Below are 27,370 nucleotides of genomic sequence, written 5' to 3' on the forward strand. Positions count from 1 at the left end.
AATATATAATTAAGAAATTTATACAATAAAAATAAAAAATAAGTAACTATTTAATCGTAAAAATAATATTATGTAGGAATATTATACATAATTATATATTATATAATTATTCAGATAGATATTTATACTACTTATTTGAATACGATGTAAATTATAACTATTTACCTCTATTTTTGTGCTTTTTGTATTGACAATATGATAATTCACTGTGCTAGTGAATTTCTTTTATATTCATATATAATGATATATTTATTATTTTTTATTGATGTATCATGCACATTGTAGTATTAATTATTTAATGATATTACCAAAATATTTTATTTATTTAACTGAAATAGAATAATAATATAAACTAAAGGTATACTGTGATAACCCAATTTGATTAGACTAAATGGTAGCATGAGCTCTACAACTACAATGATAATTATATAGATGTGATTTATTTTTGATTTTATTGACTATTTTTTATGCATAATTTATGTTTTATGTTCTTTAATAGTATGAATTTTTTAATTTAAAATTTTTAAATATATGCAAAATAATTATATCAAACATGAACATATAAGAAGAGACAAAAAGTTTTTTAATAAAAAACAAATATAATGTAAATATAAGTGTACATTAATTGAAAAACTAGTGAATGAATAAAAATATGAAAACTAGAAGAAGCAAGTGACATTTTAAAACAAATATGATAATAAACGACATTTAAAATACTATACAAGTAATATAAAATATAACTATATGTAGTATTTTAATTCATAAAAATAATTATATCAACAATAAATATTGTGCAAAAATATTGGGGTGTGCATTTAATGTATTATACATCATGTAATTCTAATTACAATTTTGTTACTTACAATTAAAAAAATAAATATATTATTAATTAGAGCAAAATATTATTATAGTCTTTGCACCTTTTGTCTATTTTTTTTTTTTTTAGATTTTAGTTATTATATTTATAAAACTATTTAAGTTTATGATATTTTTATACAATTGTAAAGATTTAGATAGAAAATGATAAAAATTTTTATTTTGTTTATATTTCATTTTTAGTGAAGTTTGAAAATTATAATAATTAACAATTTAACATTAACAAAATAAATAATTTATTTGCTTAAACAATATATATGGAAGAGAAAATATTTGCAATAACTATTTGTTATCGTTTAATATAAATATTATTCAAAAACTATTTTTTTATATTAATCGAATAATACAAAAGGATAATTTTTTGTTAATTATTTAAAATATTTAAATAAAAAATTATACTTTAAAATAATTTTTTAGGTTGAGATATTAAATTGTGATAAAATAATTTCAGAACTAAATTGTAATAAAATTTATATTTCAATAAATCAGTAATTCATCTAATTTTTTATAGCAATAATAAAATAATACAAAAATTTAGGTTAGTAGAATATAATATATGTACATTATATTAAATTGTAATTACTTAATCATATTTTTAATAACAATAATTAAATAATACAATGCATTTAAATTAATAAAATATAACCTATGTATTAAATTAATGGGCATAATGGGGTATAAGAAGGTTTTAGCATGTTACAGGATGGGCCGGACTTCTCGATCCACGTGGATCCATTTTAAACATACAGCTTCAATAATTAAAGAATCAAAAGAACAACTCAATCGAGAGAGGAGAGGCTGCAGGGAAGAGAGCGCGGACTGTTAGGGTTTTCGTTTGAGCGTTCCTTTCCTCTGTTTTTCCTTGACGAGGCAGAGTTTCACTCATCGTCACCAGTCTGTAAGTCCTCTGAATTTTGTACGGTTGTTTCTCCATTTTATTTGTTCAGTCTTACTGAGGACTACGGTGGTATAATTTCCGTATTCTAATTTAGGGTTTCACTTTGCGTTTCTTTTCCTTGATGCTCAATTTCTGGGTTTATATATATATGATGATTTGACACTTTGGAGAGGCGTGCATTACTCAGAGCTCAGGAGAGTTTTGTCGGTTTTCAGTTGAGCTTTTCTTGATTGACGCTATTTTTATCGGTAGGCGGTTCTGCACATTGCCGTTTGTGCGTTTGTTTTTAAAATTTTATATCGAGAATTGTAAACTGTGGACCAGGTTGCTCCTGATTATAGGTTTTTAGTGGTTACTGGTTGACAAGTTAGAATGCAACTCATTTTAGTGGTTTATAGGACGAAAACAATTCTCTTTTCCCCCCAACTCACTAGTTTCCTTTTCACCAGCAATGTTGACTGTCAACAGGGGCCTATTCTCTCCCAAGTTCTTTGAAATTCTTCTTTTGCAAATTTAAGGTTTTTTAAGAAAAAATTTTGTTGCATCCATTTACATGTTAATTTCTTAGTGTCTATGGTTACATGATTAAATGGTCAATGATATTCTTTTTATTATCATTTGTTCATTTTTAATTTTTGAGTTTGAGATCCTTTTTTTTTTCTTCCTTTTGTCGCTGAACCTCAATAATTAATAGAAGTTGTTGCTACAATATCTTTTTTTCTTCATTTTTGTTTCTTGTGCTGCAGTTTCAGGTTTAACTTTCTGGTTTCATTGAGTACTTTAACTAGTCTTGTTGAATAGGGAGGCCTGGTATCACATTATGGTAGAGCCCAAGGAAGTCGAGGACCTTGCATTTGAGTGGGGTAAAAAGAGAGGAATTGGTGGGAAAAAGAAAGATGTTCAGTTCTATGAATCTTTCACTTTTGATGGCGTGGAGTATACTCTTTATGATTGCGTCTATCTTTACAAGGATGGTGTACCAGAACCGTACATTGGAAAGCTTATAAAACTATGGGAGCATTCTGATAAGGCAAGGAGAGTGAAGGTTCTCTGGTTTTTTCATCCTTACGAGATTTTAAAATATCTTGAAGGAGTTGAAAAGCCACTTGATAATGAATTATTTTTGGCTTCGGGTGAAGGCTTGGGACTTGCAAATGTTAACCCCTTGGTAATTGATTTTGATCGTTATTCTATATTTTTACTTGTCTTCACTAACATTTTATACCATGCTGCTAGTACTATGTTGTTTTTATTAAATCATACACAAGTTTTTGGCTGGATTAACCTCTACTAATGTTTATTCATGTTAAGATGAGCATAATTAGGTATTTATTTCTTTATAAGGATTGAACAAAATGTGACTTGCAGGTACACAGTTGAAAGGTTTCTCTTCTTTGTAGTATTCTTTTAATTGGATACTTCTTTTTGTGAAATAAAAGTATGAATTATATTAATAGGCACCAAGGGATGCCAACCTGTATGCAAATGTTTATATATTTACCAAAATATCAATAAGATCCTCAAAATCCTCTATTGGATAAAGAAGCTTATCAAAAATAAAAATCCGAGGGTTTGGAACCATCTATTCCTAATTTTATTAAAATCTCTTTCATCCGTGACCCTCTCAAAAGCTCTTCTATTTCTCTCTTTTCGTAACACGCAGAAAATGGCGAGTGGAATATCCATGTATTTCCTCCGCCGACTTATGCTCTTCAACACCTAGATTTCATCGGTGATCGACCCAACCATCACCCAGCTGATACCCGATAAACCATAAATTATTAACCATAGCTTGTAAGCTACCAGACACCATAAAAGAACATGATTACAAGTCTTCATAGCTCCTTTACACAAGTAGCATCCATTCGCCATAATCATTTCCCTTCCCATCAATTTGTCAATCGTTAGAATACAACCTCTGTTGGCTTCCCATGCAAAGAAAGTCATTCTGGGAGGAGCATTAGCCTTCCATATCTATCCAAAGGAAACTTGCTACCTTCTTAGTCAAATACTTGTAAAAGGATTTGACCATAAAAGATCCAGATTTAGTAATATTCCATATGGGTTAATCGTCACTACCATCTGGGACAATGGGAGATAGGGTACATAAGAGGGTCTCATATTTGTTAGTCTCCCAAAATTGAGGTTACTCTGTACATCTACCTGCCACTCCTTAGCTCCCCCACCCTCCATATCTCTGAAAGGTTCATTCACCATAATGTCTTTCTGTTGAGCTATGTCTAGAATTTGTGGATACTAATCTTGTAGGGCTCCACTCTTCAACCACGGGTCTGGCCAAAAACTAATTCAGTCACCCCTTCCAGTCTTCCATTTGATGCATGCTTGAAATTTGGTTCTATCCGTACAACTCTTTTTTCACAAACCTTTTTCGTGCAATATTGTTGATGTTTTGGTGTATATTTCTCTCTCATCTATGCCATACTTCACTTTTTATCCCCATTCTCCATAACGAACCATCTTCTTGCTTAAACCTCCACAACCATTTACCTTGTAGAGCCAAGTTCATATCCACTTGAAACCTTAGCCTCAATACTCCTTGGGTAATAGGCTTCTTGATCTCCTCTGATGCTCCTAAATGAAATCTTTTTCTTTCATTTGAATTTCCTCATAAGAATCTACATTTTATAGCTTCCATTCTTTTGGCAACACTCACTGGAAAAAGTGAATAAGGACATGTACTAAACAAGTAAATTGCCCAAGGTGCTTTTAGGGAGTGTCGATCTTCCTCCTTTCAAGAGAAGAGCTCTCTTACATCTCGTGATTCTTTTCTCAAACCTATTACTCGTTGGATTCTAAGCACTTACCTCTTTGTAATTGGTCCCTTGTGTTACCCAAAGTGCTTAGTCACAACTTTTTATTTTTTTGAAATAAAAGAGAGAGTATTATTATGCACAAAGGTACTAAGGGGATACCATCCGAAAACAGAAAATTACAAGTCGATCAGGTGGTTCATGACAGCCCCAATATCTTTCCAATCTATTATGTCACGACCAATTAAAATAGAACTAAAAGTATGAAACTATTTATTCCTAATATTTACAATGTCTGTTTTAATATCCTCAAAAGCCCTAGCATTCCTCTCCTTCCAAACAACCCACATAATAGAAAGTGAGATAAGGAATAAATCTTTTTTCTTTTTACATAAACCAGCTCACACCCAAAATTCTTTGCTAACATTACCCGCCGTGGCCCACATCATCCACATAATCCCATACACGTACTTGCAAATTCTGTAAACCATAGGACAATGAAGTAACAACTGATTGCATGATTCTTCTTTGGTCTTGCACATGTAACACCTATTGATTATCATCATACCTCTTTCTCAACGTATCAATAGTCAAGATTTTTTCTTTAACAGCTTCCCAAATGAAAAAGGTCATTCGAGGCGGTGTTTTAGACCTCCAAATTTGCTTAAACGGTGCTGTCTTGGCATTCTCCTAACTATTTTTGACAATAAATTTATAGTAGGACTTCACCGAAAAACCTTTTTTCTTGTCCAATTTTCAGATTCTTTTGTTTTTCTCATTATCCACTTTAAAAACAGCAAGCCACCGAAGCAGATTACAGAATTCTGCCTCTTCTTCCTCCTTTAAGTATCTTCTAACCTGAAGACACCCCTCCCCATCTCCCTTCTCAAATGCCTTCTCCACAAGAATATCCCTCTCACTAGCAATCTCAAAGATCCTTGGGAATTTATCTTTCAATTTGAAGTCACCAGCCCACATCCTTCCAGAATTTAATTTCAGCCCCATTACCTAGCTGCCAGCATAAATAGTCATAAAAATTCCTGCTGTCGGTGCTGATTTTCTTCCATAAACTAGAACCATGATGTTTATATTTCCCTCTTCTACCCCCATCCCTCTCCCAATCACCCTATCTTGTCTCAACCACCCTCCTCCACAATTTCCCCTTCTCATTTACAAATCTCCAAAGCCATTTGCCATGTGAAGCAGAATTTAATTTTGAAATAGATCTCAACACCGAACCGCCTTTATTGACCGGTTTCTTTACCTCCTCCCACTTAACTAAGTGAAATTTCCTATGCCCCTTCCCATCAGCCCAAAACAATTTACATTGTATCCTCTCAAGTTTGGTGGCGATGCTGCCCGGAATAGCTAAAATGGAGAGGTAGTAGATTGGAAAATTAGTTAAGGTACTTTTGATCAATGTGAGTCTCCCCCATTTAGAAAGAAAATTCCACTTCCACCCCGCAAGTCTCTTTGTCGCTATTATTCCCCAATTTAACTATCTCTGACTTGAAAAGATTGATATTGAGTCCTGTGACTGCTTGAAATCCTAGAAAAAGACACTTAGGTTAGGCATATCATGTTCATTTGGCTCACAGAATAAAGTAGTATCATCAGCGAATAATAAGTGCGTTATCTCTTTAGTGTGTTTCCCTACTCCCACCTTAAGACCTCTGAGCATGTCAAGTTCCTTTGCTCTAATCAACATCCTATTAAAAGCCTTTATGATCACGATAAATAACAAAGGGGATAAATGGATTACCCTCTCTTATGTCTCTAGATGCCTTGAAAAAAGAAGACAGTCCCCCATTGACCATTACCGCGAACAATGTGGAAGTAATGTAAGATTTTATCCATTTGTGCCATTTAATGCCAAAGCCCATTCTCATAAGCATGTAATCCAAAAAGCTCAAATTATTATGATTATATGCCTTTTCCATATCAAGTTTACATAGGATTCTCTCATTTTTCCTGTGCACAAAATCATCCACCTCCTTATTAACAATAAGTGCAACATCTAGAATTTTTTTACCACCAATAAGTGCATTTTGGCATTTACCAATCACCTTATCCATAACCTTAGAGATTCTTCTAGCAAGTACTTTTGCAATAAGTTTATAAATGCTGCCTATCAAGCTTATGGGCCAAAAGCCCGTAATGTTCTGCACTGCTTCCACCTTAGCAATGAGCACTAAAAAGGCAGAGATCCGTTATCTAGCAAATGACCTAGATTTGCGCAATTCCTTGGAAGAGTTTCAAAATATTTTCCTTGAAAACTTGCCAAAATTTTTGAATAAAATCCATGTTAAAGCAATCATGTCTAGGTGTCTTATTCCTTGTACAATGCATTAGATCTTCAAGGATCTCTTCTTCAGAAAATTCTTGTTGTAAGGATATGTAATGTCCCCAAAAATTAAAAGGAAACGTATATATAAAAATTCTAAGTGCGGAAGCGAAATAAAATATTATGATTAACATTCCTTACACAATAAAAAAAACGTATTAAACGTATGAAAGAATAAGCTAATTAAAGTAAATACTAAAAATGAATATTATAAGGAAAACTATAAAATCTTTAGGCATCTACTCGCTGTCTTCTTGCGGAATGGGCTCGGGAACCAAATCCTCCTGATCTGAAATGGTTAAGTAAGAAATGAGCTACACTATCCCAGTAAAAACGTCACACTATTTCACAGTCACAGGAGTAAATGTTGATAGAAAACAAAAATGACCAATTGAACATAATTTATAACAAATTCATTTATCAACGATAAAACTCTTTACCGTCCACATATGTCGGTGAGATTCATGAAAACAATTTATGAAAACAATAACATTATAATATCATGAAATAATACGCACTCTGTAACATAATATGTCATACTTTTAATGTTTCAATCATCAGGCAACAAATTTTCTCTTTTATTAGCCTACCAGAAATTTATGAAGATCCATAGGGGTTCCCGTTACACGTGAAACATTCACTTTAACAACTTAATTCCAGGGCCATCCCCATACCCTGTCCGGTATGGGCGCCAAAACGATAAATCTCAATACCCCTTCCGGTATGAGGGTGAAGCGGGCCGTCCCCATACCCCGTCCGATATGAACGCCAAAACATTTAAAGTCTCCATACCCGGTCCGGTATGAGAGACAACGTTCCTGGTAAGATTCCCTATGGACCCGGTCCGTCCACCATCTCCTAGGATATCTAGTGAGGCTGTCGACTTATCCATTTATCAATTCACATACATTTTCTATTCTTTTCTTAGTTTTCTATTTCTCACAAAATCATGAATATTTAAACTAGTAACGAGCATCCAACAATGCAGGCATATCATCGGATTCACAAAATCAAGCCATAATGAAGTAAACAGTGATTCATGCATTCAAAATCTTAGAATAAATAAATCAGATACCATAATGCATTTAAAACTGTAAAATAACTAAAACAGCAACTGACCGAAAATATATCAGATCCGGGCTCCATTAGCAACCTTAATTAATTATACATATCTATTAATTCATAAAATACCGTTTTATCATTTTAAGCTTTAATGCCGTGATAAGAAATAGGGTGAGTGATCTTTACTTGATTCGAAGTCTAAGGTCGGTTTTTCACTGCGCTTACAAGCGGTCGCTAGATTCCCTGAATTTTTCTCCGAGAACTGAAACACACTTCCAGTAACTGCACATGTCCCCAAAAAACTCCAAATCAGACTTGGAGCCACTCAGCCAATTTTGAAAATTTCGGCACGGCAGCTCCACTGTGCTCTAGCGACGGCGCCGTTGCCTGCGTCGGTGATCCGCCTCGGGGTGGCTGTCTTCGGCCGTTTTCGGCCGAATTCAGCCAAACTAGCACTAGTTCCCAGGAGAAAATACACGTAAGGCCCTCGGTGAGCAGAAAAAAATTTAAAAAATCGAGATTTACCGGCGGCAGAGCTCTCGGGTGCGACGGCTCCTCCGACGCGAGTCGCGATTTGGTGTTTTGCTCCGGTCAACCTGTAGAGGAAAGTACGGTGGTCACAGTAGTGTAAAAATTACATTGAACAGGAATCGGGAAGAGTCTCATCGGAGGCAAAAACTGAGGAATCTAGCGGCGGCGCCGTTGGGCTTTAGCACCGTTTTCCGGTCAATTGGCCGGTGGTTTGGCCACAGGCGGGTTTAGCATCGAAATCCGAGCCGAAGGGAAAATTTTTACCTTGTTTGGCGGCTGGAAAGTGCTCCGGTGCGGTGGCGGGTGGCGGCGGTCGGTTCATCCCCTGGCTGGACTGTCTTTTCCAGCTAGGGTTTGGGGTTGGGTGTGGATGAAATTATTTATAACCTTTACCTTTTAATCTGAGCCGTCCATCACGATTTAATCTGATCCATCCGATCGCGATTAAATTGGAAATGAATCTGGGCCGTCCATCGCGATGCGGTCTGGGTCGTCCGTGCTTGATTCAATTTGGGCTGTCTGTGTGTGCGGGAACGGATCTCAGCCGTCCGATCGCGTGCACTCGGATCGCCCACGTGGCTCTGTTCCCCGTGGCCTCTCACGTTAGTGTCTCTACCACGCGGCGTGTCCTGGTTGGCCGGGGCTGCTGACGTGACCTATTTTTTTTTTAAATTGCGTTTTGACCCCCGATTTCCGATTTTCTTTTCAAAAACACCCTCAGAATCCGAATTTTCACCCATTTTTTCCAAAATTGTTTTCAATTAAACTCCAAAAATAATTTTACCCATTTTTATCATTATTGTTATTTTAATTTTCATTTAATTAAATTAAACTAAATTAAAACCATATATTATTACTTAAATAATCATTTATTTCATTTAAAATTTACAAAAATTTAAAATAAAAATTAAATAATATTCATAAAAATAATAATAAAATTTTGGGGTGTTACAGGATAGCCTATTAGTTTCATCTAACATCCTGAGATTAATACTATCGCGTTTAGGCCTCCATGCAAAACCTTCTTGATACGATTTGTTAAAATAATCTCTAACTTTCTTTTTCGGAAGCTTGTCTTCTTCCACTCATTGATTGTCAATGTCCAACATTTTTATGTAGTTAATCCTCCTATGTTGGTTTGCCATACAATGGAAGTATTTTGTATTTTGTCTCCCTCCTTGATCCATCAAGCTCTTGATTTATGTCTCCATGTCGTCTCCTCCATTTGTAATTTGGTAGCTAAGTCCAATTTTAAGTTCTCTCTACGCTCCAAATCATCTGACATCAAAACCTCTTCACCCTTGTTGTCAATGGACTCGATTTCCTAGAGTAATGTCGTTGTGTGCAATTCATACCTCTTTCCCTCCTCTTTGCATCAGTTCCTTTTTTCTTCTTTTTAATCTCTTTAAATTTTGTGCGATTCTGAAACTTGCATTACCTTCTATTATTGTGCCATTCCACCACTCCGGGATCTTGAGGCAGAAACCTTCGATCTTCAACCACTTTCCCTCAAATCTAAATGGACAAGGGTCCATTTAATGCCATCAAAAACTAAACACATAGGAAAATGATCAGTTTGGTGGCCTTGATACTGGAAATAGTCAATCCAAAAACCTATTTTTATTTTCTAAATGGCTTTGGTATTCTCTTGAATCTCATTCTTTATAGCACAAGGTTATGAGGGTTAAGTACGAATTGCACAAGATTTTGCTTGGTCAGTTACTCTAAACAAGCTAAACAATGATGATCTGTTGCAAATTCGCAGGTCTTATTGTGCCATTGGTTCAGGTGTTTTTATGCTTGTAAGGCAGTAAAAATTTCATAATTTACCTCTTTTGCACATGATGTGGCTTAGAGGCTCTGTATAAAATTTTTAAGACTTCTGGTTGTTGTTGGGTTATCCCTCATTCCTTTAAATGTTTTCTGTTTGATTTCCGGGAGGGTGGTGGGAAAGAAACAAATGTTGGTTTGGTATTGATAGTATTCATCGACTTAAAAAAGGTGTAAGTGTTATCATATTCTCTCAAAAAGGTTCTATTTAGGACGGATGTCACATTCCATGAATATGAGTTACACTTTCATAAACCTTATCTCTAGGGAAAGAGTTAAACAAGAATTTTTTCTTGGAGTTGCCAGCATTGCATGTGTTTAATCAAGAGTTCTTTCCTTGTTGAGTCTTTACCTTGTTCTCCTGAGTCCAACTAGGTTTTTGAAAATCCTCCTGAACTAGTACCTGATACTTCCTAACAGAACATAACATATCATACTTGAGGATGTAGGTTTTGGAAAAAGAATAAAGGTGCTTTTAGGAAAATAGTGACCATTATAGAAGTTGTGCAAGTCCTTGAATTCAGCTCGAATTTTGAGAATGAGGTTAGAAGTTTTGATTGTTTATTGCAAAATAGCAGAGAATTTCATGTGAGTAACTTGCCTTGGACATGATTTTCCTATTGCTATCAGGAAATGGACTAGATACTGTACAAAACGACCTTTTGTATCGACTCTCAATTATGTCCTTTGAAAAGTTCTGTTGATTTTTGGAGAAAATAATAATTTTATTTATTATTTTTTAGATTGTTACACTTGAGATATTTATAAAATTTTTAACCTACTAATTAGAGAATAACTATTATACTAAAATTTTAATTGCATGAGATTCTTATTATAGTAGAATTTTAATTATATGATCTTAACTAGTTAAATAATTAAAAAATAAAATATAGTGGTCAACACCCTCCTTAAATTGATACAAAGATATTACACATGTTCAACTTGTAGATCAAGCTCTGAAGAGTCATCTTGCAGTTTATCAGAGGCGTACACGCATAGAGGAGTCAGGAAAAACCTGAAGTTGGAACAAACCTTCAAATTAGTACCCAAGGATTCCAAAAAAGTGCTGGAAACTAGAACCACATATGTAAGACAACAGTTCGGCTCAGCTCAGGCTCAAAATGGCTCAGCTCGGCCAAAAAACAGGCCAAAAAAGGCTTGAACTCGGCTAAAAAAGGGCTCAAACTTGGCCCAAAAATGACTTGGACTCTGCTAGAAAACGACTCAAAGTTGGCTAAAAAAGGGCTCGAATTCGGCTCAAAATTACTCGAAGTTAGCTCAAAACAGTTCAAACTCGACTGAAAACAACTCAAACTTGGCTCGAACAGCTTGGGTTCGGCTCAAATGGCTTGCCTTCTTCTTCTCCTGATAGATCTGTTTGCCTTCGCCGTGCGCAGAGCTCTTCTTCACCCAGGTCTGATCACCGCGTGCTGATCTCCTTTTGACACGCGTAGCTCCACACGTAGGAAGCTTTTGGCCACGTCATGTTGTGCACAGATTCAAGCTTGTCGTGTTGCGCATAGAGCTAAGCTTCCCTTGCCGCGATCTACTTCACTTTGCAGATTTGCTCTGCCGCGTGCTGATCCTCTTCTTTTGCCATGAGCAGAGCCACGCACAGGAAGTTTTTTGGCCAAGCTGCGTTGCACATATCAGGGCATTGGTGTCGGTGAGTACCAACTCAACTTATTTTGTTATTTTAGGGTTTCAGCAAAAATTCTAAAATTTAAACCCTATGATAGCCTTATTTTGCTCTGATGCCTTATTGATTTTTTGGAGAAAATAATAATATTATTTTTTATTCTTTAGGTTATTACATATAAGGTATTTATAGAATTCTTTACTTACTAATTGAGAAATAACTATAATACTAGAATTCTAATTGTATAATATTACTATTCTAGTAGAATTTTAATTATATTATCTTAATTAATTAAATAAGAAGTTAATAAAATAATTAAATAATAAAATATAGTAATAAACAAGTTCTTATCAGTCCTTGTTAACTTAAATACTATCACTATTCCCATTAGCTTATTTGAGGCATTTCCAATGAGAACTAGAAGCAAGCCATGAATATGAAAATGGAAGCATTTGAGAAAAACAAGACATGAGAGTTGGTAAAATTTTCGGTTGGAAAAACCAGGTGTGTAAGAATTGGTATGTGCAATAAAGTAAAAAGCAGATGAATCAATAGAAAATACAAGACAAGGCTGGTACCTGAAGTTTCCACTCAAACTTATAGAATTGGCTATCAAGAGACTTTTGTTCTAGTTGCAAAGACTTTAGTTGGGAATCGCAACATTTTGATGTCAAAAATGCATTTCTATATGGAGAACTAGAGGAAGAGATATATGTGGATATCCACCAGATTATGGAGGCAACTTGGCTAATATGTTTACATGCTTAAGAAGACCTTGTATGGACTTATGCAATTACCACAAGCATGTTTCAGTAGATTTGCAAGAGTTATGATGGCCATAGAACACAAGCAGAGCCACATAGATCACATACTATTCATCAAACACTCATCTTCTGGAAAAGTCACAATCCTTTTAATATACGGGGACGGCATAATAGTGACAAGATATGATAATGCAAGAAGACAATACCTAGACTAGTGCCTAGCCAAAGAATTCGAGATCAGCACGCTGGAATGTCTAAGTAGATTTTGCATTGAGGTAGTTCACTCTAAACAGACAAGAGAACATGCAAACTAAGAACTAACCCAATGGACCCGAGTATTAGGTTGATAAACACAGAAGAAGATGCAGAGGTAGACAAAGAAAGACACCAATGCTCAGTGAGAAGACTTATTTATTTGTCTTATATACAACCATATATGACCTATGGAGTAAGTGTGATCAGTCAGTTTATTCATAATCCAAGATAAATCCACTTATAGGCTGAGTGTTGCAGTACCTTAAAAACAAATAAGGTAATATATTCTCTTCAAAAGAGTTGGAGGTTTAATTATTGATGTGTATATAGGTGCCAAGTGTCTTGGATCATCATTGATGTGAAATCAACCATTGGATATTGTACATTTCTTGGTGGTAATATGGTGACTTGGAGAAGTAAAAAAAAAAAAACAAAGTATGGTAGCATGGTTAAGTGCGAAAACAAAATTCCGGGCAATAGCCCAGGGTGCTTATGAACTACTATGGATGAAGTTCATCCTAGAAGATTTAAAGATTAAATGATGTGGTCCAATGAAGCTCTAGTGTGATAATAAGTTTGTCATCAAGATAGCCAACATTTAGAAAAGCATGGTCAGACAAAATATATTGAAGTTGACAGACATTTCATCAAATAAAAATCAGAAAGTGGGTTTATCTATACATTATTATTCCTACACATGGTCAACTGACTTATGTGTTTACTAAAGGATTGAGTAGCGTAGTGTTTTAGAAATTTCAAGTTGAGAAACTGTGAAAAGAAAAGTGTATATATATTTTCCTTTTGTATTTAATTAAATTAGGATCCTATTAATGGTGGAATATCCTATAAATTACCCTATAAATTACGTGATTCCAAAATATTTATAAATCTATGATAGACAATATAAATGTCTAAAATCTCGTGAAACTATTCAATAAGAAATATAGTTTTCTTTGCTGATTTGCTACTTTGATGTATTTCTTTTTCTTGTCATTTTTTAGGAAGGACTTCTTACCTTTGGTTATGTACTTTTGATTCCTTTTTCAAAAATTTTCTTTTTTTATAGAAAAAGAAAAATGTCTTGCATCACGTAGTTAATGACTTTAACATGGAGATTAACATTTTAAATTGTTTTATTATGATCAATGTCGTATAAATTTAATAGTGAATTCCAGTACAAAACTTGAATCTAAGCATCAAGAATAATTTTTTTACTTGGACAATAGTAATAAGATCTTAATAGTGGTAATAAGTTTAATAATAGTGTCATATATATTTTTCTTTTGAAATACAAAGTGTAAAGAAGTAGTGCCATATTTGATTAAAATGCTTTTTGTCCCATGACCTAAATTGTTGATACTTTGTTGGTGGATTTGGAATGACATAATATTGTCTTGAGGGATATTATTTATATATACAATGACCTAAAGTGCACTGTCAAACGTAGTTGCTAATTTCTCCACATTAATGAATCAGGAAGCAATTGCTGGCAAATGCAATGTTGTTTGCATTGCGAAGGACGTTAGAAATCCACAACCCTCTGATGAAGAAATTCAAATGGCGGATTTTGTTTTTTACCGTACATTTGATGTTGGGAAATGTAAAGTTGTGGACAAGGTGGATGAAAAGATTGCTGGGATTGAAGGTATGTGCTTCTTCTCTTTCTAAACTTTACATGGCTGCTTTAGTTGGCTGTTGACTTGATTTCACACTTTTTGTTTTCTGTCTTTCTTTACTTTTTGCAGTTAAATTTCTATTCAACAAAGTGGATTCTTGGAAATCAGTAGGTTTTCTGAAAATTGATTCAAATGACAAAGAAGTTTGTGGAAATGATGTAGAAAATCTGTCATTGAAACCACCCAAATCAAATGAATATGGAGAACACAAAAATCTTACAACTGATAACTCTATCAATAATTTTCCAAGGCAGAATGAACATTGGAATGCTTCATTAAGTAAACAAAAATCTCCACTTGAAGAGAAGAAAGGCTTGGAAGTGGCATTGGTTAAGCATATTCCAGCACTGGGAGAAAAACCCCCTTCTAATGCGGGTTTTAATTCGTGTGGAGTAGGTAAAATTAGTGAGAGGCAGGACATGGTTTCAGGTGATGAAAAGGGAAGTGAAGATATTAAGGTTCTAATGGCTAAACGAGAAGTGTCGGTCCAACTAAACAACCTTGACAATAAGATTGGATCAAGATCCAAACCTGAGTTTGATGAAAGGCAAAGCAAAGCTGGGAAACCTCGTACTTCAGTTGAAGCAAGTGGAAAAATGAAATCCAAAGATGATCCTAGTGAATTGGACAATAGGCTTCTTAAGAAAGCGAAGCTTGAAGGTGCTGTTAAAGTATTAGACCACAAAGGAAAGAACATTGTGCAGAATTTGGGCAATATTTTTGAAACCAAGGGTGGAAAGGTTGTAGGCTTTGATGTTGTTCCTCGAGATAAATCTAAACTAGCAAAGGATCCTCATGAGACCTTGAAAGGTCCTTCTAAGAAGCCAAAGTTAGATGATGACGTTGCTATGCTTGGCGATGGCAAGTTGCCTAAAGCATCTCTTAGACAACATCCAAATGAGGAGAGTAAACTTGTTCAAGTATCGGAAGGAAATCGGAGGCCAAATGTTGTAAGTTGCATGGCATCACATCACATTGCATTGATTCTTTTCTTTTCCATATATCAATGCAGTTAATACCTTGAGTTCCAATATCTTACATGCTTAAAAGTATATGTGCAATTTTTTCCATCATTTTGCGTGCTATTTATGGCCCAAACATATCTACACATCTTTTATATGCACGTAACTTAAAATCTAAATATTCTTATCTGCTCCTCTTGTTCTTTTGATTATTCTTTTTTCTTACATTTTTTTTTCCTTGGAACGTGGAATGACTGATTTATTATGTTCACAAATGCATTTGTTATTCATCAGGTTGTTGGAATTATGCCTATTAAACATTGAATGTATAGGTTTATGGGGTATGCATGCATGCATGTATTGATAGTAATGCTCTTAATATTTTAAGAAATAGTTGTAAGCCCTACATATTTGTCTCTCATGGGAAAGATTTGGTTGAGAGTTTTGATTCTTACAATTTTTTTATGTTGTTGACAGGATAGAAGCAAATGGTTTATAGGACTTGTGAGTATATCTTTATCTCTTATTATATGCTTGTATTTTATTTGCATTATTATTATTGTTATTATTTTGTTTTCTTTAAAATTTTATGTACAAGTTACATCATTGTGCGATTACGATGTAACATAAATGGAAAAAAAAATTGATATTGCACTCAGGTGAGTAGTTTCATGAAGTCAACAACCATCATATTAGAGGACCATTAAATCAAAGTGTAATGCATGTAGATTATACCTACAATGAAAAGGATATGGGAATTCCTTTCTATTAAAGGCTCTCCTTCTGATAGAGGAATCGTGAGATTCCACATAAATACTTGTTTTACAGGAACACTAAACACATACATGAATATTTGAAGCACAGTCTAATAGTAAGTAGGCGTGAAGATGATTGTGTAGATTCCCAGCTAACTCATCTCACCTCGTGCCATGATGGGGCGAGTAACTGGGTATTGAATAGTGGGGCGAGTACAGATAAAGAAAATTCTTCCCACTGTGTATGGGTAGGTACGAGCTGATTATGTGTAGAACCTAAAGGACTAGACAACAGGTAATACCTTCCATTTGCTCACCCAATCTATCTCAAGGTTGGCATTACTGGTAAGCAAAGTAGAGCCATTTAAGATTTAAACTATGTTTATGATGTGTTACTTCCGCCACACTGGGTGATAATTTATCAATCAGTCTTAGATATCAACACCTCATTCTTGTGCACCAACCTTGAAGCATCAAGGAAGATTTTTCTTTGCTCTTTAGATCATTCCATTAAGTTTTTCAACCATGAAAATGTCACGTTCTCTTAATGCACTTGAAGAGTGGAATAAACATGATAGCTATATTTTCGTCGTCCCAACCTTACCTTTATTTGTATTCTCAAAGGATGTGATATTTAGTTCTTTAAGTCGTGATTTACTAGATTACCATTGCAAGCATGGCATCCGTTGTATCAAACTTATCTAGAAGTCCTTTGAACCAATAATGTATCTTCCATTTTTCCTATGTAATATCATTGGGATCTTTAAATTATTGGCATGGCGTGAAGTTTTTGTTTGTATCTTATTGGTAATTGCAATAACCTATTTGGCTTAGCACTTGCCAATTGCACCCCCTCTTGTCTTGAATCACCTTGAGTGAATGATACTCTTAAGACCATTAGATTGAATATCTTCTTGTTGTAGCCTTTAACCAGTTTGGAAAAAAGTCCCAAATGAATTTTTGATAAAAAAGGTCCCAAAATGAACTGAGCATGCACTTGTTAACAATTTGTGATGGCTCACCCTCCTTGTAGTATGGCATCCTTTAGTCTTGATTCATTGTCTTGAACCACGTAGTTTTATATTGATGGCAAGTCAAGGATTTTAAAATCAGTGTCTTGTTTATATTTCTCTGAGTGACAAGGTACATAATTGGAAACTTAATTAATGAAAATTTGTAATAGAATAAGAATGATATTGTACGACGAGCATGGATAGAAGCTGTGGACTAATATTATCTCAATCATGTTTAGCCTTGGGAAGAGAGGATGCGAGCTGCGGATGAGCAAGGGAGACTTGTTTTGCTTCAAAATTTGGATCCGACTTACACATCTGATGAAGTTGAGGTAATACTCAGTGTAGATGGTTGTTTCCTGCATGCCGGGAAACCTTGATGAATGGTTTTAGAGTTATTTTAAAACTTTGGATTTCCATTTTTTTTTCTTGTGTTCTACTCCTAGCTTGCATATTCTTCTAAGAATTTACATATACATTTCAGGAAATAATCTGGTGTGGTTTTAATGAAACTTGCACGGCGAAGATGATTCAACAAACGTTATTTTCCAATCCTCATTATGGTATGTAATGAGAGATAAATAAGTGCTAAATTTTTAAAGCTATTGCCTCTTTTATTCGATTTGGTGTCATGAAACGAAGTCATCATAAAATCGATGTTCTTTTATGGATGGGTTTTGGGGAAAAGTGGATTTTGGGAGTTTGTTGATTATGTAGTGAGGAGGTTTGGTTTTAGGGAAAAATTGAGAAAAGGGATGCGTACTTGCATGACTTCTACTTGTTCTGCAGTGCTAGTGAATGAGACTGCTTCATCTTTTTTCAAGACAACTAGAGGCCTGTGGCAGGGTTATCCATTATCACCACTATTGTTCATTGTGATGATGGAGGCCTTGAACAAGCTGTTGTTGAGAGCCAAAGATATGGAATTGATTAGGGGGTGACGGTGGCAAAGAATGATAGTCTAATGGAAATAATCTATTTTTTTTTTGTAGATGACACTCTAATATTTTGCCAGTCGGATGAGAAGATGATACTCAATCCTAGGTGTGTTCTTTTGTGCTTTTAAGTGGTTTCAGGTCTAATATTAATTTGAGTAAGTAAAAAATGGTGAAGTTGGAAGATAGGAGAGATAATGGGAGGTTGGCAAGTATTTTGGGTTACAGTACTGTGGAGTTACCGATTAAATATCTTGGCCTCCCATTAGGTTCGAAATACGAAGACGAGAGGATATGGGAGCTGGTGATCGAGATGTTTGTGAGGAGATTGGCAGACTGGAAGAGAAAGTTTTTGTCTAAAGGGGGTAGATCAACATTTATTAAGAGTACATTGAATAGTCTTCCTGGTTGCTATTTATTAGTATTAACAATTCTCATGAAAGTGGCAAAGAGATTAGAGGCAATTCAACGGAAATTCCTGTGGGGTGATGAAGAGGGAATGAGAAAATACCACTTGGTGAAATGAGAAATGGTTATGCATTAAGATCATTTGTTGAGATGAATCTTGTGTTGCAAGGGAAATGGTTATAGAGGTATTTGTGGGAAGGTGATAGGTTATGGAGAAGAGTGATAGATGCGAAATGGGGGACTTGGGATATGGGTGGGGTCAACAGAGAGTATTCTAGATCTCATGGGGTGGGGATGTGGTGGAAAATAAGTATGGGGGAATAAAATGGTATCTCCACCTCAAATTCTTGCAATGCTTTTCTTTTTGTTTGTACGAATTCAAACAAAGTGACAACTAAATTGTTACATGTATGCTTATGTTGTAGGTCAAGCATTGGTTATATTCAAAACAATAGAAGCTGCAGAGAAGGTGGTTACGAAATTGCATGAAGGATGTTTGCTGCTCTCAAATGGGAGGTAAGCTTACAAATATGATAGTTAATGCTTTTGTAGTTTGACCTACTAGGCGGATTACAAAGTGTGGGTTCACATCCTACCTTTCGGATTAGTGTTAGCGTGTTACGCTTTGTATTGATGTGATACTTGACTAGGAGTGGAATCGACAAAATAGTTTTGCCGAAGGAGGGCAATGAAGTGGTGTTGACAAAATACTTTTGGTATAATAACTTTTCTGAAGGCTTTTTATGGTAGCTAGGTACTTGGATCCTTTTTTCCTTCGAGCTCTTTTTTTCATTGAGATAATTTATTTTTTGTCAAGCCTTTTAAAACTTTCAAGATAGAGCTTTTAAACTTGTGGGACTTTCTAGAGAAGTTCAAAATTTTAGTGAAATTTTTATTTTGTCAAAATATCATTTAAAATGTCATTTTTTAAATACATATATTTTCAATTATGTTGAATTATAATGTCATTGTCTAATCAATTTGAATTTAGTGTTTTCCTTTTAAATTGCAAGTTTATCCACCTCTCACAGAGCAATCTATCAACGAATTTTTTTCATTAATTATTTGCGCAAGATACAATTGTCGCATTAGTTTACATTTTTTGTTTCACTAAAACTTAGTTTATCATGGAAATTTTTTTACACTTTCTCGGTGCTTATGCTATGACTGGTTAAAAGTCTTCCTGTAATTTTATTGTAATATTAACTGCAATCAGGATGTCTACCGCCTAACTAAAAAGGAAAGTTAATAGGAGGTCTCTGTGTGGTTGATTCTCTACTGATCTTTAAACCTTTAAACCAAGATTTGGGCTCATCATTAATAAAAGCCAAAAAAGAAATGAGGAGAAAAACAACCCTTAATCCAAGATCTTCATTTATCGCTCTAAAAAAGCCCTTCCTCCCGATAATCTTGTCTAGAAGTTCTCAATTACTTTTTTTGTAAGCTTTATAAGATATAACTTAAAAGGAATGTTCTCGCATTTTTCCTTATTAGGTCTTATACCACTATTATTTTCTTTTTGAAATAACTTATACCACTATTATATGATGCGGAATGTAGGATTAACTTGCAATCCAAATTCATGCATACACAATTAACATTAAAACTTGATCCCTAAATAAACTCTTTTTACTTAATCCACAAGTAACAAATTAATTGTAGTTAAGGTAATTGAGATGAAAGAAAAGGAATTGATTAAAATGCCGCAAGAATACCTTATAAGTTGAAATCATTTCTTGATGCAACAAGGTCAAAGAAACCTCACAAGTAGCAAGCTAGCATTCAGCTACCTTATTCTTGGATAACTTTTATTTTATTGAATGATTTGCATTTTATGCAAGAATGTCTATTTATAGAGCAATGCTGCAAGAGTCCTAATAAGAAAAGGGCTCCTAATTAATGATGCTTTGTTAGGCGGCATAAGAACTTTTGATAACAAAATACTCTATGTGATAAGGACTCTTGAATTAAGATTACTCTTAGGTGATAAGGTTAAGGACTCTTAGTTAAATCCTAATGTCCACATGACATATTATGCATGATAAAGACTCTTTGTTCTTTATTCAGCTGACAATGACTTGTAGGATAAGGACTCTTTATCCTTCATGCGTTTAGGGTTGAAATTCGGCATGGTAGGATAAGAATTCTTTATCCTTCATGAGTTTGAGGTTGAAATTCAACCGTGATAAGAAGAGTGATTGACAAGGCTTGTAGAAGGGTAAGGACTCTTAGTGATCGATTTCCATAAGTTGTAGAAGAGTAAGGACTCTTAATGATTAGCTTGTAGAAGAGTTGACCGAGTGTCCATGACTTATAGGAGAGTGATTGACCGTATCTCCAATCGACTTTTTGCCACCATCTTTCAAGATTTTTCAAATTCGGCTCAAGTCTTCCTTCTTCATTGATCCTTTCGTGAATGTAAGCTTGAAAAGTTTGCTTGAGTTTCTTGGTCCATGATCTAGTGATTGGCCCACTGGGCATAATGATATTCCGCCAATATGACTCATGTGCATCTTGAATTGTGTCCATCCTATGCTCAAGTATATGTGAACGATCTTCGTTATGAGTTGTGCCTCTCCATCATTCTCCCCTTCCTAAAAAAGATTCGTCCTCGAATGAGGATTTACATAAAAAGGAAAAAGATTAGAAATATTAAAAGTAGCAGATACGACATATTCACCAGGTTAGTCTATCTTGTAAGCATTACCATTGATGCCCTCCAAGACTTGAAATGGACTATCATCCCTTGGAGCCAATTTGGATTTCCTTTGTTTAGGAAACTTAACTTTCTTCATATGAACATAAACCTAATCGGTAGGTTAAAACACCACTCTTTTTATTCTTTTGTTGGCATTTTGAGCATAAGGTTCATATCTCTTTTTTAAGATGTTGACGTGCCTTTTCATGTATTGTCTTAACTAGCTCCGGTTTCTTTTGTCCATCTAAATTAGTAATTTTATGTAATGGCAAAAGTGTGAAATCAAGAGGAGTTAGTGGAATAAAACCATACATAATTTCAAATGGTAAAAAACATGTTGAAGAATGAATATTGCGATTATAAGGAAACATGTTGAAGAATGAATATTGCGATTCTATTCACTATTTTGGTTTGATTATCGGTTTATGGATGACAAGTAGTAGAAAATGACAGTTTAGTATCAAGTTTATTCCATAAAACACGCCAGAAGTGACTAAAAAACTTTACATCTCTATCACTCACAATTATATTAGTAATGTCATGCAAGCAAACTACATCCTTAAAGAACAACTTAGTAATATTTGTTACATTATCTGTTTTATGACAAGTAATAAAATGTGTCATTTTACTAAATTTATTCACAACAATAAATATGCTATCACTTCCTTTTCTAATCCTAGGCAGCCTTAAAACAAAGTTGATTGGTATATCAATCCAATGTGCTCTAGAAATAGGCAAAAGAGTATACAAATGATGAGGTAAAAACTTAGATTTTGCTTGCCTAGACACAATACATTTAGGACAAATTCTTTCGACATCTTTTTGCATATTAGACTTGTAAAGGGTTAGGGAAGAAAATACTTAATATTTTTTTGTATTTTATTGAAATGAGAATATAGATATATATACATGTAGATTTAGAATCATCTATAGTAACCAACATAAATTATCCCATTAATTTTCTTCCTAATTATGCTAACATATTTGGAAAGATAATCATTCTATTATGTACAAAGAATATTCTATAAAATTCTAGCATTCCTTCTCAAGTTGGAGTATAAATATTAATCATGTTTAGGTTGTTTCGAAAATACTCTATCCGTGTTCTATTTAGAGGTTTGGTGAATATACCGACAAGTTGTTCTCTTATCTTCACATAAACAGTATATATAAAGTTTTTCTGAATCTTCTATAGGATTAAGTGACAATCAGTCTCAATATGTTTGGTTCTCTCATGATACACATGATTTAAGGCAATATGAAGGGCAACTTGATTATCGCACCAGAGTTTCCAGGAGCTGTGGAGCTCAAACCCACTTCATCCAAAATATGATGTATTGATAAGATTTCGCATGTTGATTGGATCATACCTCTATATTTAGACTCTGTGCTTAAGTAAGATACAACTGTTTATTTTTTACTCTTGCATGATACGAGATTCCCACCAACAAAAACACAATAACTTTTAGTAGACCTCATATCAATTTTAGATCCAATCCAATTAGCATTTGTAAAACATTCAATGTATGTCCGTGATTTCTAAACACTATACCAAGTCTCAGGTCACCTTTTAAAAAATATATTTCAGAATCTCCCAATGTTTGACTGTAAGTGCAGACATAAACTGGCTAACAACACTGATAAGGTATGCAATATCTGGGCGAGCCACAGTGAAGTAATTCAATTTCCCAACTAATTGCCTTATTTTTTTGGATCATTAAAGGAATCACCATCATCTTTTATAAGATGAACATTTGGTATCATTAGGGTATTGCATGGTTTAAGTCCAAGCTTTTCTATTTCTACCAGTAGATCAAATATATATTTTCTCTGAGATAACAGAGTCACTTCCTTACTTTTTGTTACTTCAACCCTCAATAAGTATTTTAGCTGTCCCAAGTATTTGGTATTAAATTTGGTATGCAAGAATGACTTGAGAGGAGATATTCCTGTATGGTTATTTCTTATAATCACAATATTATGAAAATAAATAGTAAAAAATATAACACTAGCTGTTGATTGTTTATAGAAGATTGAATGATCACACTTGCTTTTCTTCAATTCGAATTCATAGACTACCTTACTAAACTTGTCAAATCATACATAGGGGCTCTACTTCAAACCATATAAAGATTTTTTCAAATGACAAACTTTTTTGTATTCCCCTTAAATAACAAACTCAGGTAGTTGCTCCATATACACTTCTTATAAGAGATAATCATGAAAAAATGTATTTTTAATGTCTAGCTGGTGTAAGGGCCAATATGGGGAGGTTGCAATAGATATGAATAAACGGATAGAGGTAAGTTTGGTCACTGGAGAGAATGTATTAGTTCATCCTATAAGTTTGAACATGAGCTTTAGCTACCAGTGTAGCTTTCAGTCTCACCACAGAGTCATCTAGATTCACTTTGACTGCAAATATCTATTTGCACCCTACAAACTTTTTTCTTTTGTGTAAATCTATCAGATTCCAAGGGTGATTGTCATTAAGAGCATTTATCTCCTGAAACATGATATTATGCCAACCAGAGTGATTTATAGTCTGCTTAACTGTCTTGGATATAGAAATTGAATATATAGAAGCAATTAAAGTACTAGACGAAAGAGACAAATGGTCATCTGAGATAAAATTAGTAATGGTATAAGTTGGTGTAGGAATGATGCATTGATGTTTACTTTTACGAAGACCAATGGAAAGATCAAGGTGTTGTGACACAGAATCAGATGATTGATCGCGCGAGACATGTATTATTAGTCTGTTGTTTTCTGGAATAAACATGAACAATTGGTGGTGGTACTTGGGTTAGAGGCACACTAACACTATCATCAACTTGATCAAGTAGAGTTGAAGATACTTTATCTGGAGAAGTTCCATTATCTATTTGCTCAGTAGAACCATCTGGTGTGAAACTATAGATGAGCCACTCATTGTCCGTTCATTGACTTATAGACTTGGACAATGAGAAGAAGAACGGTGTATTATATGAAAAGAGCACGTCAATTGATATCAAATATTTATTAAAATTTGGAGAGTAGCGCCGGTATCATTTCTGAAGACAAGAATATCACAAAAATACACATTTCAAGCCATATGGGTTCAATTTTGTCACATTAGGTTGCACATCTCGAACATAGCAGGTATTACCAATTATCTTAGATTGCATCGGAAACAAAGATTTGTTTGCAAACAGAAAATTGTAAGTAAAATCTCTATCAAGTGTTGTAGATGACATACGATTAATCAAGAAAATTTTCGTGGAAACAACATTAGCCCAGAATTGCATAGGGTCTTGTGTTTGGAACAAGAAGACTTGAGTTGTCTCAAGTAAATGACTGTTCTTTTTCTCAGCGACTATTTTGAGATGGCGTATCCACACACGAGGATTGGTGAAAGATCTTGTGTTGAGTCATATAATTCTAAAATGGGTATGACATATTTTTTAATATTATCACTTCTAAATACATGCAGAAAAGTGAGAAAATACTTCAGAACAATTTTTCATAAAATATATTCAAATCATTCGAGAAAGCATATTCAGGACAGGGGCCCCAACCATCAAAATGAATTAACTCAAAAGCATACTCACCTCATCTATTGACTTTTGGACCTGTCGGACTATGGTGATGTTTTGCAAACTGACATGACTCGCAATTTAATGAAGATATATCATGGAACTGAGAACGTAACTTCTTCAACACAGATAGAGAAGGATGTCCTAATTGAGAATATACTTCAAATAAAGAGATAATATTAGAACAGACAACCGATCAAGGTAACCAGGTATAAAAAATGTAGAGACCATATGATATATGTCCTTTACCAATAATTTGTTCCGTCGTAAGATCTTAAATAATACAATGATCAGGAGAAAATGTAATACAACAATTAAAATCTTTAGTGAACTTACTCAGAAATTAGATTGAAGGTAAGTTTAGGTAAACTTAATATAGATAACAGGGTAATAGATGAACTTGATTTTGTGGTCTCAGAATCCACAATGTTATAGGTCGACCCATCAACAATAGTTACAGGAAAAAGTATTTTGTATGGTTGAAAATTAGAAAAAATATTAGGATTACCTATCATGTAATCTGTAGCACCAGAATCAATCACCAATCTGTTCGACGAGGAGATAAGACATTTTGTCTATGATTCATTAAAAGTAGAAAATTTATTTAAATATTCCTGATATTGAGTGAATTTAGTATACTCGTCAGCTGAAATCATAATAGTTCTTTCAGAAAGTTGAGTTAGTAGTAGTAGCAACAATATTAGTACTCTGTATTTTCTGATTGTGATTTTACAATTTCTTACAGTAACGCTTTATATGCCCTTGTTCACGACAGTAATAGCAGACAATATTATTATCCATTTTAATACAGGAATTATAAAAACATGCCACTCAAAATATCCAAAAAACAACAGTCAGAGATATCTTGAAATAACTGTAAATAAACCAGAAATTTTGAGAAAACAGAATACGTCTTTACACAGAAACCAAAAAGGACCACACTGCCACTATTGGAGTTCATGCGCCATTGTATGGCAGTTGCCGAAGTTGATGTGTTGCTACTAGAGTTCACGTGCCGCCGCCAGAAAGCCACTCGCGATCGCCGAAAATCACCAAAATAGCTCTCTTCGGCCGAAAATTACCACAGAACCGAAATACACGCCCAAATCCAGATTGGAGCTTGCAAAATCACCTCAAATCGCGTTGGAAAACCAAAATAAAGCTTACTGTCTTGCAATTTGCTTCGCTTTGGCTTTCTTCGCTCTGGCCTTCTTATTTCTTGCTTAGAGCAGGCCAGTCAAGCTTCTATTCAGGTTTTAACTTCGGGAAGAACGCGACACGCACGCGAAACGACCTTCTTCGGGTCACCTGACGCGTGAAGATCAAGAAACCGAGAGAAAAGGCTTCCTCCGCCTCTTCTGCATGCACCACCGTGTCGGTTGCGATCTAAGCTGGTCAAAGGATGGTGGTCGACTTCCTTCGGGTGTTGGGAGTGGGTTGTTAAATCCTTATTTGGTCTTACCCTCTAAAACCGTAACCGTAACAATAGCTATGATACCATGTAAAAGGTTAGGGAAGTTAATACTGAATATTTTATTGTATTTTATTAAAATGAGAATAGGGATATATATATATGTAGACGGATTCATATATGGTAATCAATATAGTTCACCATTTTAATTTTCTTTCTAATTACGCTAACATATTTGAAAAGATAATTATATTATTATGTATAAGAAATATTCTATAATATTCTAAAAAATTCACAAAATGCTCATGCAAGATATTGAAAGTCTTAGGTACCCAAAGTGACTCGTAAGTCCTTGACTATGTACTTTGTGTATGAGCAATTTCCTTAAAAAATAATTAAACACACTTAACGTACCATCTTTAAGCAAGAAGCCATCATGCTTATAAAGCTTTTGGAATGCATATTGCTCGCACACCTGATAAACAATAGCAATCAACTTCATTACCATGCATGTCTTTAATTTGCTCAAAGCCTAATAATTTAGTACTAAGAGTAGAGATTAAGGCATACCTCATTGATAATCCCTCAGGCCACAATATTTTCTTTGTTTTATTTGTACTTGATCGCATATGGAAAGACTCAACAAATTCTATCCACTTACTATGTCTTCGATTGAGCTTCCGCTATCCTTTCAAATGCTTCGAAGATTTATGATTCATATGAATCATAAATTCTTTTGGCAAAAGATAGTATTGCCACTTGTTTAAAGCTCTCACTAAAGCATACAATTCCTTATCATAGGTAGAATAATTTAATTACACCCTATTTATCTTTCACAAATCTCCTATATAAATTAGCTAAACCATGAAAATTCCTCACCTCACTCATTGTTCTAAGTGTAGGCTTATCTCTAATTGCTTTTAGTTTTTCTTTATTTACTTCAATTCCTTGTGCACTAACAATAACC

General features: G+C 34.3%; 1 protein-coding gene across 7 annotated transcripts in view; it reads left to right on the plus strand.

Moving 5' to 3' along the window:
- Nucleotides 1-1,618: 1,618 nt before the first annotated feature.
- LOC110812450 (bromo-adjacent homology (BAH) domain-containing protein) overlaps nt 1,619-27,370 on the plus strand; it is a 39,808-nt gene continuing 14,056 nt past the window's right edge. For 3 of the 7 annotated variants that reach the window (XM_088207303.1, XM_088207302.1, XM_088207305.1), the window contains exons 1-8: nt 1,619-1,774; nt 2,521-2,942; nt 14,447-14,615; nt 14,716-15,596; nt 16,086-16,112; nt 17,616-17,708; nt 17,861-17,939; nt 19,145-19,235. In XM_088207303.1, the coding sequence (XP_088063429.1) occupies nt 2,595-2,942; nt 14,447-14,615; nt 14,716-15,596; nt 16,086-16,112; nt 17,616-17,708; nt 17,861-17,939; nt 19,145-19,235 (1,688 nt within the window). In that variant the 5' untranslated portion in view covers nt 1,619-1,774; nt 2,521-2,594. Of the gene's footprint in view, nt 1,775-2,520; nt 2,943-11,260; nt 11,979-14,446; nt 14,616-14,715; nt 15,597-16,085; nt 16,113-17,615; nt 17,709-17,860; nt 17,940-19,144; nt 19,236-27,370 lie in introns of those variants that run through there. The other 4 variants (XM_088207304.1, XM_088207308.1, XM_088207306.1 and 1 more) reach the window with 4 other exon arrangements.

This window comes from Carica papaya, chromosome 7 (assembly GCF_054855325.1).
Source record: "Carica papaya isolate Zhongbai chromosome 7, ASM5485532v1, whole genome shotgun sequence".
Lineage (NCBI taxonomy): Eukaryota > Viridiplantae > Streptophyta > Magnoliopsida > Brassicales > Caricaceae > Carica > Carica papaya.